The 13,712-nt window shown below is 42.7% G+C and overlaps 1 protein-coding gene across 6 annotated transcripts in view; it reads right to left on the bottom strand.

Moving 5' to 3' along the window:
- The window catches only part of IRF2 (interferon regulatory factor 2), a 111,696-nt gene that overhangs the window by 34,497 nt on the left and 63,487 nt on the right, over positions 1–13,712 (bottom strand). For all 6 annotated transcript variants that reach the window (XM_075849640.1, XM_075849641.1, XM_075849644.1 and 3 more), the window contains one exon: positions 1,439–1,485. In XM_075849640.1, the coding sequence (XP_075705755.1) occupies positions 1,439–1,485 (47 nt within the window). The remainder of the gene's footprint in view (positions 1–1,438; positions 1,486–13,712) is intronic.

Below are 13,712 nucleotides of genomic sequence, written 5' to 3'. Positions count from 1 at the left end.
TGGCACGTGCAGGACACTGGTGGGGGTTGTGTGCAGGGTGCTTGTGGGGGGTGCTTGCAATATCGTAGTCAGATACGCTATTGTTTTCGCTAAAAAAAACTAACTTTATGAAACGGAAACAAACGGAAACCTAATAAATGCTAATGTAAACGGAAGCTATGGTTTCCGTTTGGCTTTCCGTTCATTGGTTCCTCTGACGGAAAGGTCGAATGGAACTGATGAACTGATTAACAGAAGCCCAACGCTGATGTGAACAGGCCCTAACTTGTGACTATAGTGTGCTCCAATGCAAAATCTGATACAGGCCCCCTACCTACCATGTGGCATTTATAATACTGATGTTGTCTTATGCCGCAGGGGGGCCTTTGGGCCCCTTCAGACAACAAGACATTGAGGGTTATAAATAATTTAACTATGAATATTGTATGATGGATCTGGCAAAGTTTGAACTTGATGGAGATTTGTCTTTTTTCAACCTACGTAACCCAGGTGCAACTGTTACCTCTGCACCCTCTATAGCTATCTCTGACATAGGAAAATAGTAATGCCTCATGCACTAGGCCATGCCCGTAATCACGGCCCGCGATTGCGGACACGGCTGGCCGCTGACCGCCGCAGCCCGCATTTTTGGGCCAATGCTACCATACAAAGTAAGTATGGGAGCACAGCCCGTAAAATACAAAAAGTAGGACATGCTCCATAACTCTTGGCACAGTTCTACGGCACGGACACCCTTCCATAGCGATACGGAAAGGTGTCCGCAGCCAATAGGACTGAACGGGTCCGTAATCGCGTACCGCTTTGTGGTCCGCAATTACGTGATTTTTTAACAGTTGTGTGCTTGGGACCTAATAATGCTGTTGTTCATATCAGCTAAGTCTGAATGTACTATTAACTTTTAATATATTATTGCAGAGAATATACACCTTCAGTGTACAGTGGTGTTCATAAAGAAGGGCACCAATAGAAAAAATCCAATTAATATACCCTTTATGGTCCCTTTCACAGTCTTTGCAACAGGTGGCATGATACTGGGCCTGGATTCACCCAGTCTTGTTACCTAATATTGCAGATTTCTTAGAGAGGCTCCCAAGTAGGTATAGCCTAAGGAAGGATATGTCAAATAAATGTCATGCCAAGGTTCATGGTCGATCTTTACAACACAGGTATATGTCCACTTTTCATTGTGAACATTTCAGTTATCATTGGAGCACGTGACCAGCTTCAGAATGGCTTGCCTGCTATGTCTGATGGGGCCTTTTATTGTAGACTGGTCCCATTATTATGTCAGTGTCTCGGGCCATCAATAGATCATCTGGTGGACCAGTCCGACCCTGCAGCCACAGGTGTCATAAAAGCAACAAGTGTTGCCTTTATGGTACTTATGCCATTACCAGCATGAAAGTTTTACCTTCTAACAAAGCAATCAAATACATACCTTCTCTTGTTTTAACTTTTCTTCTTTTTCTGCTTTTACTCTCTTCCCTAAAAAATAAAAAATTTGAATCCAAATTTATTCAATAGTATTAATATCACTATCTATCTATCTATCTATCTTACGTTTGTTTACATAAGTGCTTCCTATAACAATGGTTACTCAATAGTTCATTCTTTCACAATGCAGTCGCATTAGTTTAGTTTGATAAACACAATTTAGGACAATTATACTCTGTACATGCATCTTTGGAAAACACAATAAAGACTGGTAATTATATTAACAATGTAAAAACAAACATTAAAGAAGCACTCTGGTTTTTTTCCACCCCATTTACAAATGTAGACATATGTAATGACTTACCTGGGGCTGTATTTCACGGGATGCCGCTCTGTTTCGGACTGCCGTGGGATCACCTGATCTTCGTTCTGACAACCCAAATCCTACAGCATCTATTGTAGAGACCGGAGGTCAGTCACTCAATGCAAGCCTAGGACACTCACATCAAGGCTCTCATAGACCTGCATTGACAGCCTCACTTTTGGTGCCTGCAGCAGATACTGTAGGATATTGTAAAGGATCTGCCAGGCACAGCTTCTGTGTCAACGCCCATAGGTAATCAGTCTGCACCTGCTTCTATGTCTGTGAGACTGACTCCATCTTCCACCACTCAGGATGGCAGGCTTAGGAGTGGGAGAGCCTATCACAGCATGGCCAGACGGAGCTAGCTCCCGCCCTCTGTCTATTTATACCTGCCTTTCCTGTTCCTCCTTGCTTGTGATTCTTCTCGTTTGGTTTCCTGGCCCTGCTGCAGCTTCTTGAACTATTTGTCCCTGCTTCATACTGACCCTGGCTTACTGACTACTCTCCTGCTCTGCGTTTGGTACCTCGTACACTCCAGGAGTGCTTCTTTAAAGGGGTTTTCCCATAATCATTATTTATCACCTATGCACAGGATAGGCGATACATATCTGATCGGTGAGAGTCCGACCAATGAAACCTCACCGATCACGAGAGCGGTCTTTCCTTGCCGTTCCTGAGAGCCCCAAAGTGAAGCTGTGGCAGTGTACATGCTCAACCAGCGCTACATTCAATTCTATGGGGCTGCCGAGCGTTAACTTCACGGTGGATAGGTGATAAATATTGATTATGGGAAAACCCCTTTAAGAACACGTAAGTTTTGGACTTCTATTCTATTGAAGGAATGCATAGATTTCAGCGCATTCATGTTTCTGGCCACTTCCCTATAATTTTTATTATTTCCTTACGGTTATGTCAGAAACACATTAAACAAAATGAGATGTGCGAAATTACATCAACACCTCACCCATAAAGGAGCACTTCTTGCTTGCATGCAATATTGCACTATATTTCATTTCGGAATTAGTATTATTTAGCTAGATGTGAAGGAGGGAACACTTTAGATATAAGTAAGTGAAAAAGGAGATAATTATGTTCCCATAGAAACCTAAGGGTATGTGCACACGACAACGCCAAATACGTCTGAAATTACGGAGCGGTTTTCAGGAGAAAACAGCTCCTGAATTTCAGACGTTTTTACAAGTGCACGCATTTTTCGCGGCGTCTTTTACGGACGTAATTGGAGCTGGTTGAGTCAATGAAAAACGGCTCCAAAAACGGCCCAAGAAGTGACATGCACTTCTTTGAGGAGGGCGTCTTTTTACGCGCCGTCTTGTCAGCGGCGCATAAAAAAAAGCCCGTCTGCACAGAACACCGTAAGACCCATTGAATTCAATGGGCAGATGTTTGCAGACGGTTTGGAGCCGTTTATTCGGGCGTAATTCAAGGTGTAAAACACCTGAATTACGTCCGTAAATACGGCGTGTGAACATACCATAAAATATTATAAAATATGCAATAGCGAAGTTATATTTAAGAGGGCACCCATATAGCATTCAGCATCCTGGAAACAGCTAAATATCTACAGAGGATTTTTTTTGTGTGGATGACAGGCAATTTATGTATTTTGTACTTGTGTGAGTTTAACCCTTTCAGGACTGAGCCTGTTTTGGCCTTGTGGGCACAGACGATTTTTTTCAAGTCTGACGTGTCACTTTATGTGGTAATAGCTTGGGAAGGCTTTTACCTATCCAAGCGATTCTGAGATTGTTTTCTCATGACATCTTTTACTTTATGCTAGTAAAAATATTTGTGAAAAATAGCAAAATTTAGAGAAAATTTGCAAAAATTAGCATTTTTCTCAATTTAAATGTATCTGCTTGTAAAACAGATAGTAATACCACACAAAATAGTTACTAGTTAACATCCCCCATATGTCTACTTTATGTTTGCTTTTTGAACGTCCTTTTATTTTTCTAGGACGTTACAAGGTTTAGAACTTTAGCAGTAATTTCTCACATTTTCAAAAAAATTTAAAACGGCTATTTTTTCAGGGACCAGTTCAGTTCTAAAGTGACATTGAGGGACCTATATATTAACTCACCCCATTTTAAAAACTGTACCCCTGAACGTATTGAAAACAACATTCAGAAAGTTTCTTAACCCTTTAGGGGTTTCAGAGGAATTAAAGCAAAGTAGAGGTGAGATTTACAAATTTCATTTTTTTTTTTTTGCCGAAATGTATATGTAATACAATTTTTTTGTGTAACACAAAGTTTTACCAGAGAAACGCAACTCAATATTTATTGCCCACATTCTGCAGTTTTTTATAAATATCCCACATGTGGCCCTAGTTTGCTAATGGACTGAAACACAGGCCTCAGAAGCAAAAAGAAAACACCTAGTGGATTTTGGGACCTCCTTTTTTTAGAATATTTTTTAGGTTTGAAGAGGTCTTGTGGTGCCAAAACAGCGGAAACACCCCAAAAAGTGACCCGATATTGGAAACTTTTCTAGAGGTATAATTACCATTTTTGACTCCACAGGTTTTTTGCAGAATTTAGTGGAATTACGCCACGAAAACGAATATCAACATTTTTTACACTAAAATGGTAATATTTTCAGTTTCACAAGGGATACCCCATATGTGGTCATATATGGTTTTTCATTAGAAATTAATTAACCCTTTCAGGACATCCTTTTTATGCTTTTCCAGATTTGTTTTTTACTCCCCGCCTTCCAAGAGCCATAAAATTATTATTATATTATATATATTATTATTATATTATTTTTCCGTTAATAGAGTGGTGTGAGGGCTTATTTTTTGCTGGAGGAGTTGTAGTTTCTATTGACACCATTTAAAGTACCATATAATCTACTCGGATACTGAAAAAATATTCTTTGCGGGCTGAAACTGGAAAAAAACGATTGTTTTTTGGGTTTTATTTTTACGTCTTTCACCGTGCGGCAAAAATGACAACTTAACTTTATTCTGTAGCTAAGTACGATTATGTGGATACCAAACTTATATGTTTTTTTTATATTTCACTACTTAAACAAAGAAAAAAGTATTTGTTAAAAAAAAAATTTTGTTTCACCACATTCTGAGAGCCTTAACTTTTACAATTTTTGTCGATTGAGTTTTTGGTGGGACGAGCTGTAGTTTTTATTGGCACCAATTTTTGGTACATATAACTTTTTGATCACGTGTTATATTTTTTTGAGAGCTAAGGTGACCAAAAAACTGTGATTTTGGCATTTTAAATGCTTTATTTTTTACGGCGTTCACCGAAAACTATAAATGTTCATTTTAATTTATTCTGCGGGTTGATACGATTACGGCCATACCATATGTATATAGGTTTTTTTTATGTTTTTCAGCGTTTGCACAATAAAATTACTTTTTTATAAAATACATTTTTTGTGTCACCATAGTCCGAGAACCATAACTATTTTATTTTTCCGTCAAAAAAGCTGTGTAAGGGCTTGTTTTTTGTGGGACGTGTTGTAGGGTTTTTTGTACTATTTTAGGGGAAAATGTGACTTTTTGATCACATTTTATTCTATATTTTGGGAGGGGTGATGACCAAAAAATAGAGATTCTGGTTTTGTTTTTTTTTGCGGTGTTCACCAGGCAGGAAAAATAACATTATAGCTTTATAGTTTGGGTTATTACGAACGCGGTGATACTAAATATGTGTACTTTAAGGTTTTCATTTTATTCCTATAATATAAGTCTTATTATAGGAAAAAAGCCAGTTTTTGTTTTTTTAAAGGGGTTGTCCGAGATATATTTTTATTTTAAATTTAAACACACAACGCACACATTAACTATTCCCTAATATACTTACCTGTGCAATCTTGCTTCTGTTCTCCGTTCTGGCAGCTCTTTTCTTCCGATCACATGTCTTCTGACGTCACGTTTTCTTCCTCCTCCTCTGTCGTGTCGTATCCCGATCACATGGTCTCGCCCCAGCGAGACCTCGGATGGGATACGACACGTCACTGGAGACGCGTCGTTTCTGCGGGTGCCCGCCCGCCCAGCCTATGCATCTTTTCACTGTGAGCGCGCCTATGCGTGTTCACAGTGAAAAAAGTGAAGAGGGACGGCACCTGCGGACTAGAGAGGTACAGTGGCATCTGTACTTTTAGTTCTTCCCCTATCAAAGCCTACACATAGTAGGCTTTGATAGGGAATTATACAATACGATGCAGCACACGGGTCGCATGCAGCCCTTGAGGCTGTTATCTGCGGCCCGTGGGACACCGTTGCGCCGTAGGACCCGCAATACGCTAGTATAGGCTCTGCTCCGATGTCAGGCGAGTCCCGGAGCAGAACCTATAATAGTACACTATTTAACAACTGGTTCCCGACCGCTGGCTGTATTTTTACGGCCAGCGGTCAGGGACGGGTCCTTAAAACCCGAGCCATAGACTTTCTACGGCTCGGGTTTTAACTTGCTGCCCGCGCGATCGGGCAGCTGAATGTCGGGTCTCCGGCTGTCAGTGACTGCCAGGGACCCTGAGGAGAAGATAGAAGCAGCTTTAGCTGCTTCTGTCTTCTCCGATGTTTTTTTACACAGCGTTCAATGAACGCTGTGTATATGAATAGAGACAGCAGCAGCGGCGCTGTCTCTATTCCTCCCGGTGATCATGTGACAGGTCACATGATCGCCGGGTGCCGTTAGTGGCAGGCTGCTGCTGGGTCTTACTAGACCCAGCACAGCCTTATTAGTGACAATCGTCACTATGAGAGGGCTGATTTCCCCTGTAACTGGGGCTGCTGTGCAGCTCCAGTTACAGTGGAAAAGATGGTGTAAAATAAAGAAAAAATATATATAAAGTTCCCCAAAGGTCTTTTTTGACCTTTGAGGAACAGACCATAGTAATAAAAAAAATAGTAAAGTACAAAAAAAAATTAAATAATAAATACACATAAAATATCCACCCCAAAAAAATACCGTTCCCCCCGCCAATCATTGTTGTAACGCTAGCGCTGACCCTATTACCCTAATATAGACATGTAATATATTAAAATTTACGGTAGACAATGACTATCACAAATAAAAGGTCTATTTTAGGGTAAAACTGTTATTACCCAAAAAAAAAATTGCTGAAATGTAAAAAAGCTTATTTTTTTACTATTATTTTCAAACTTTATGAAAGAAAATTCTAAAATGGCAAAAAAGGTGTGTATAAAAACGATAAAAAAATAAACCTCCATTGCCTACGGAAAAAACGTCGCAAAAATAACGTCGTTAGCCCAACAAATAAAAAAGTTATAGCCATTTAACGAACACGTGCTAAAAATGGCTAAACGGTGTCTGGTCGTGAAGGCGCAAAATAGCCCGGTCCTGAACTAGATAAGATCTTCTGGGGTCCTGTATCTAAGCCTACATTGTTAGGCTTAGATACAGGGTCTAACAAACAGTGTCACACATGGAGCCTGTATCTAAGCCTAACACAATGTAGGCTTAGATACAGGACCCCAGATGACATTCTTTTTATTCCTGTATAAGGGTATGTTCACACGAGGGCGTCCGTAACGGCTCAAATTACGTGGATGTTTCCGCCTGAAAACATCCCCGTAATTTCAGCCGTAACGGCATGTGCAGGCGCTTGAACGCCGCGTCCATTACGGACGTAATTGGCGCTGCTATTCATTGGAGTCAATGAATAACGGCTCCAATTACGGCCAAAGAAATGACAGGTCACTTCTTTGACGCGGGCGTCTATTTACGCGCCGTCATTTGACAGCGACACGTAAATATATGCCTCGTGTGAACAGACAAACGTCTGCCCATTGCTTTCAATGGGCAGATGTTTGTCAACGCTATTGAGGCGCTATTTTCGGACGTAATTCGGGGCAAAAACGCCTGAATTACGTCCGTAATTAGTGCGTGTGAACATACCCTAAGGGTATGTTCACACGGCCTATTTACGGACGTAATTCGGGCGTATTAACCCCCGAATTACGTCCGAAATTACGGCTTGAAAGAGTTGGCAAACATCTGCCCATTGAAAGCAATGGGCTGACGTTTGTCTGTTCACACGAGGCGTATATTTACGCGTCGCTGTCAAAAGACGGCGCGTAAATAGACGCCCGCGTCAAAGAAGTGTCATGTCACTTCTTCAGACGTAAATGGAGCCGTTTTCCATGGACTCCATGGAAAACCAGCTCCAGTTACGTCCGTAATGGACGCGGCGTTCAAGCGCCTGCACATGCCGTTACGGCTGAAATTACGGGGCTGTTTTCTCCTGAAAACAGCCCCGTAATTTCGGCCGTTACGGACGCTGCCGTGTGAACATACCCTAAGATTAGTGTTTTGGGGCCCTGTATCTTAGCCTAACATGTGGTATTCTTAGATACATGGCCCATGTGTGACACTGTCTGCTTGGGTAATGTTACTAAGGCTACCTTGTGGTAGGCTTAGATACATGGTCTAACAGTATCACACATGAGCAGTGTATCTAAGCATCCCTCTTTTTTTTTTTCTTAGTTATTAGGTGTTTTTTACAGGTTGGGTCCTTGGTACTGCATCAAGTTCAAGGACTACTTCAATGACACGTTTTTTATTTTTAATAAAATCGTTAACCAGTGTTGTGTGTGTTATTTTATTACAATATTTTTTCTATGTCCTTCTCATTTATTTCAACATTTATTACTAGTGCATTATTAATGGCCACTGTCTAACAGCGTCCATTAGTAAGGCTTCATGCACACTAGCGTGTGTATTTTCCGCGCGTGAAAAACTTGCGTCAATCCCATCCGTGTGTTTGCATTAGGGCGGATTAACACGATTGTGCTATACGTCCGTGCAACCCGCGTGGTATTGACGCGGGTCGCACGGACCTATGCAAGTCTATGGGGCAGTGCAGACAGTCCGTGAATTTTACGCAGCGTGAGTTCGCTGCGTAAAACTCGCGACATGTTCTATATTTCTGCGTTTTTCGAGCATCACGCACCCATTGAAGTCAATAGGTGCGTGAAAATCAGGCGCACCACATGGTAGCACTTCCGTGGGACGCGCGTGATTCGCGCAACAGCAGTAAAATAATGAATATAAACAGAAAAGCACCACATGCTTTTCTGTTTACAAACATCCAAATGGAGTGTCATAATGATGGCGGCTGCGCGAAAACCGCAGCCGCGCATCCGTATGAACATGACACGGAGCTGTCAAGTGCATTTTGCGCACTCAAAACGCCACCGTATTTGTGTGCGCAAAACGCACACGCTCGTGTAAATCCGCCCTTATGTATCAGTGTGCTTTTCGATTGTCATGTGTTATTCACACACTCACAAAGCCAGCCCATTTTTTTTCTTCTTTTTACAACAAATTGCTGTGTAAATCACGCACCAAACACGTGTGTGCTGTTTGTGGTTTTCACGCATGCATTGACTTCAATGTGAGTGTAGGTGATTGATAATGCACCAATAGAGGACATGCAGTATGTTTCACGCAGCGGACTCTCGCTGCGTGAAAAGTCACACATGTGTCAATGGCCCCATTGAAATAAATGGGTCGCGTGTGTTGTGCGTTTTTTCAAAGCACAGCACACAGACTTGATTCACGCTAGTGTAAATCGCGCGTAAGGCCCCATTCACACCAGGGTAAATCTCGTCCGTATGCTGATCGTCGAAACCACGCACAGCACACGCGACCCATTTATTTCAATGGGGCCGTTTTCACGCAGCGAGAGTCCGCTGCGTGAAACATACTGCATGTCCTCTATTGGTGCGTTATCATGCACCTACACTCACATTAAATAGATGCATGCGTGAAAACCACGCACCAAACAAGCGTGTTTGGTGCGTGATTTATGCTGCAATTTGTTGTAACAAAAAAATGGCCTTTCTGAGTGCGTGAATAACGCATGCCACTTGCTAAGCACACGGATGCATAACGCACACAAACTGACACGATTCATACGCGTTTCTCACGGCCGTCAATCTTACACGCAAGTGTGCATGAGGCATAAGACGGGGCTGGACGAACACTAACCATCACTATGACCCTGGTACCCTCCGCCACCAGGGGTACTGGGAATAGCATACCTGGGTAACATCCAGTAGCTGACCATCGCTAATACTGTGGTGGCCACAGCGCTGGCTGTTATTATTAGGGCACGTTCAGACGTGGCAGAGTTTTTATGCTTCAAATGTTGTTGCAGATTTAGGGGAAAGTACGCAACGAATCTGCACCAATGTTTGCAGTTTTGACAGGTAATTCAGACGTTGCAGAAAACACAGCGGACTTGCCACAGATTTCAGTTTTTGCATTGCAAAGGCTGAAATACTTTGTGCCATTCCACTTCTCTGCAACAGACAGTGCATGCTGCGGCCAGAAATTTCTGCACCGCTGCCTATCGTCCGCAGCGGAGTTTTCATCAATGTCTGAACTAACTTGCCTTAAAATGTGTAGAAGGCCTGATTCAGACGAACGTGGCGTTTTTGCGCAGGCAAAACACGCGGCCTTTTGCCTGCGCAAAAGCCACTTACCTGCTCCGTGAGGCAGCATCATATGCGTGGTTTTTGCGCAGCCACCATCATTATGACACGCCATTTGGATGTTTGTAAACAGAAAAGCACGTGGTGCTTTTCTGTTTACATTCATCCTTTTGACAGCTGGTGCGCGAAACAGGCAGTTCGCACGGAGGTGCTTCCGTGCGTCAAAGTGTTGTTTTCACACACTCATTGACTTCAATGGGTGCGTGATGCGCGAAAAACGCCGGAATATAGAACATGTCGTGAGTTTTACGCAGCGGAATCACGCTGCGCAAAAATCAATGACAGTCTGCACTGCTCCATAGACTTGCATAGGTCCGTGCCACACGTGTGAAAAACACGCGGGTTGCACGGACGTATATGGCGTTCGTGTAAATCCGCCCTTAGGTAGACAGCGCCACTATGATTCCGGTCCACAACAGATTGCTTCATGTCTCTGCCTAGGTCTATGTCCAAGCAAAGCGTGCAGGAGCAGAATCCCCGACCATAGTGGGATTCCACTACTCCGATAAGTTACAATAGCGCTACGCACAATAGCGCTAGGTACAGGTGGGGGAGGGGTAGTGTGTCATCTATGTAATAAAATTACTCCTCACAGCACAAAGTGCATGTGAGGAGGAGGAATGGTACATGAAGTACAATAACGGAGGCAGCATTAGGCTAAGTTCACACAGAGTATTTTGCAGAGTTTTTTTTAAGCGGAAACAGCGTAGCAAAACTCGTCAAAAACGGCCCGAAAATGCGTACCATTGATTTCAATGGGAGGCGTCGGCGTCTTTTTCCCGCGAGCAGTAAAACTGCCTCGTGGGAAAAAGAAGCGACATGCTCTATCTTCGGGCGTTTACGCCTCTGACCTCCCATTGACTGCAATGGGAGGCAGAGAAAGCGTATTTCGCGTTGTTTTATGCCTGCGGCGCTCAATTGCCATGGGCGGAAAACGACGCGAAAAATGCAGCAAAAAAAGCCGCAAAAACAACACCAGAAAGGCTACGATAAACGCTGCGAAAAACATCGCAAATAAAGCCGCGAAAAAAGAGGCAAAGAACGTAACGAAAAATGACAGGAAAAACGCCACGAAAGACGCAACGAAAAACGCAGAAAAAAAAACGCAAACAACGACACAAAAAAAAAAGACGCGAAAAACGACGCAAAAAAGGCTACGATAAACGCCACGGAAAATGCTGCAAAAAATATCGCAGAAAAAGACGCGAAAAAAGCCGCAAACAAAGAGGCAAAGAACGGCGCGAAAAACAACTGGGAAAACGCCACGAAAGACGCAGCAAAAATAGCCGCAAACAACGACGCAAAAAAAGAAACGATAAACGACGCGAAAAAGGCTATGATAAACGCAACGGAAAACACAGCAAAAAACATCGCAAAAAAAGACGCAAACAAACAAGCAAAAAACGCCAAGATAAACTAAGTGAAAAACGGCCCGAACAAAGCGGCAAACAAAAACGCAAACAAAGCAGCAAACAGCGCACAAAAAACTCCGGGAAAAACGACGCAAAAATCAACATGCAGGGAGAGGTAAATCTGCCGCAAACTTCAAGACGGAATTTTGAGGCAGATATTCCTCCTGCAAAAAAACTCTGTGTGAACATAGCCTTAGTGGAGAGAGACATGAGATAGAGGAGGGTGGACGAGGGTGAGGGTGGACGAGGGTGAGGGTGGACGAGGGTGAGGGTGGACGAGGGTTAGGGTAGACACGAAGAGGTTTATAGACCTGAAAAGAGAAAGAAAACATAAATGTGAAAAACATAATGGGGGGGAGAACATTTGCTCATCATCCTTCAAGAATGTCAGCAAGGAGACAAGTCCAGTGAAGGATGTCAGCGGGGAGGTGCAAGGACAGCTCACATGAACTCTTGGAAGGTACGTGCACGCTCATTGCAGCCTGCAATGAGTGTGCACGGGAAAAAAGTTTCATAACAAGGAAAGATCAACAAACCAGACCTGAACTGCATGTAAACAAACCGTGCTAAACTCAAAGAAGAAATGTGCTAAGTAGAATTTTTTTTTTAAATAATGCTTTATTTAGGTTGTCTGTATAAGGGGTAATGTATGACACAGTTTTTGAAAAAATTTTGGTATCTCGGAGAACCCCTTTAACTTTAACTTTTATATTTACACGCGTTTATATTTAAAAAAAATGTATTAACTTTTTTTTCACGTCCCACTAGGGGACTTGAAGATCTGCAGTACTGATCGCTGCTATAATATACTACACTACCTAGGTAGTGTAATGTATTATAACTGTCAGGGTATGTTCACACGGCCTATTTTCCGCCGAAAAAACTGAAGCAGAACGCCTCCAAACATGTGCCCAAACGGCGTTCTGTTCCCAGCTCACTTCTTGGGACGTTTTTGGGGCCATTTTTCATAGACTCTATTGAAAACAGCTCCAAAAACGGCCATAAAAAACACATCGAAAAACGCAGTGAAGATCGCGAGTGGCTTAAAAAACATCTGAAAATCAGGAGCGGTTTTCCCTTGAAAACAGCTCCGTATTTTCAGACGTTTTTGAGTTTGCGTGTGAACTTACACATTAGGGTATGTTCACACGCTTAACAAAAAAAATCTGAAAACACGGAGCTGTTTTCAGAGAAAACAGCCTCTGATTTTCAGGCGTTTTTGAAGCTGAAAATGAAGCTTCTTTTAATTTGGAGCTTCTTTTGAGGCGTTTTTCATAGTGTTCAATGGAAAATCAACACCAAAAAATGGCTCAAGAAGTGACATGCACTTAGCATCTTTTTACACTCCGTTTTTTAAAAGAGTGGCGTAAAAAGACGCCCCGTATGAACGAAATGCTGTTTTTCCCATTGAAATCAATGGGCAGATGTTTGGAGGCATTCTGCTTCCATTTTTTCAGGCGTTTTTCGAGGTGTAAACCCCCGAAATACGCCTGAAAACACTGCGTGTGAACATACCCTTAGGGTACCGTTAGCTGCAGCCTCGGATACTGAATCGAAGCCCACCCTGAACCAGGTCTCCAACAAACTGCTGGCAGCAATCACTAAAACCTTGCTGTTTGAAAAATAGATAAGGTAAAAATCAACCTGAGCCTACTGCGCCATGATATGCACGCGCTTAGGGACACGCGTACATACTACAGAGGATGGCAGTTCCCCAATGGAAGACCCTGACATAGTTACAGTTTTAAAACGTAAACTGGACTTTGGTCTCAGAAATGTGATGACTTTGACAACAGGGCACATAGGCACAATGTCCGCATTTTGGGCATGCCTGAACGGGCACAGGGTTCCAATTCTGGAGAGTTCATTGAAAAGTGAATCTGTGGGGGCGTGGCTTGGACATGGCGCTGACCAGACGTGCTGCCTGAGAGCGCCATTCCTGCACTTCCCTAACCCGCTCATAAGCACAGCAAAAAGCACACTTGGACCTACC

This window comes from Rhinoderma darwinii, chromosome 1 (genome assembly GCF_050947455.1).
Source record: "Rhinoderma darwinii isolate aRhiDar2 chromosome 1, aRhiDar2.hap1, whole genome shotgun sequence".
Classification (NCBI taxonomy): Eukaryota; Metazoa; Chordata; class Amphibia; order Anura; family Rhinodermatidae; genus Rhinoderma; species Rhinoderma darwinii.
This window is presented reverse-complemented; position numbering and strand designations above follow the sequence as displayed.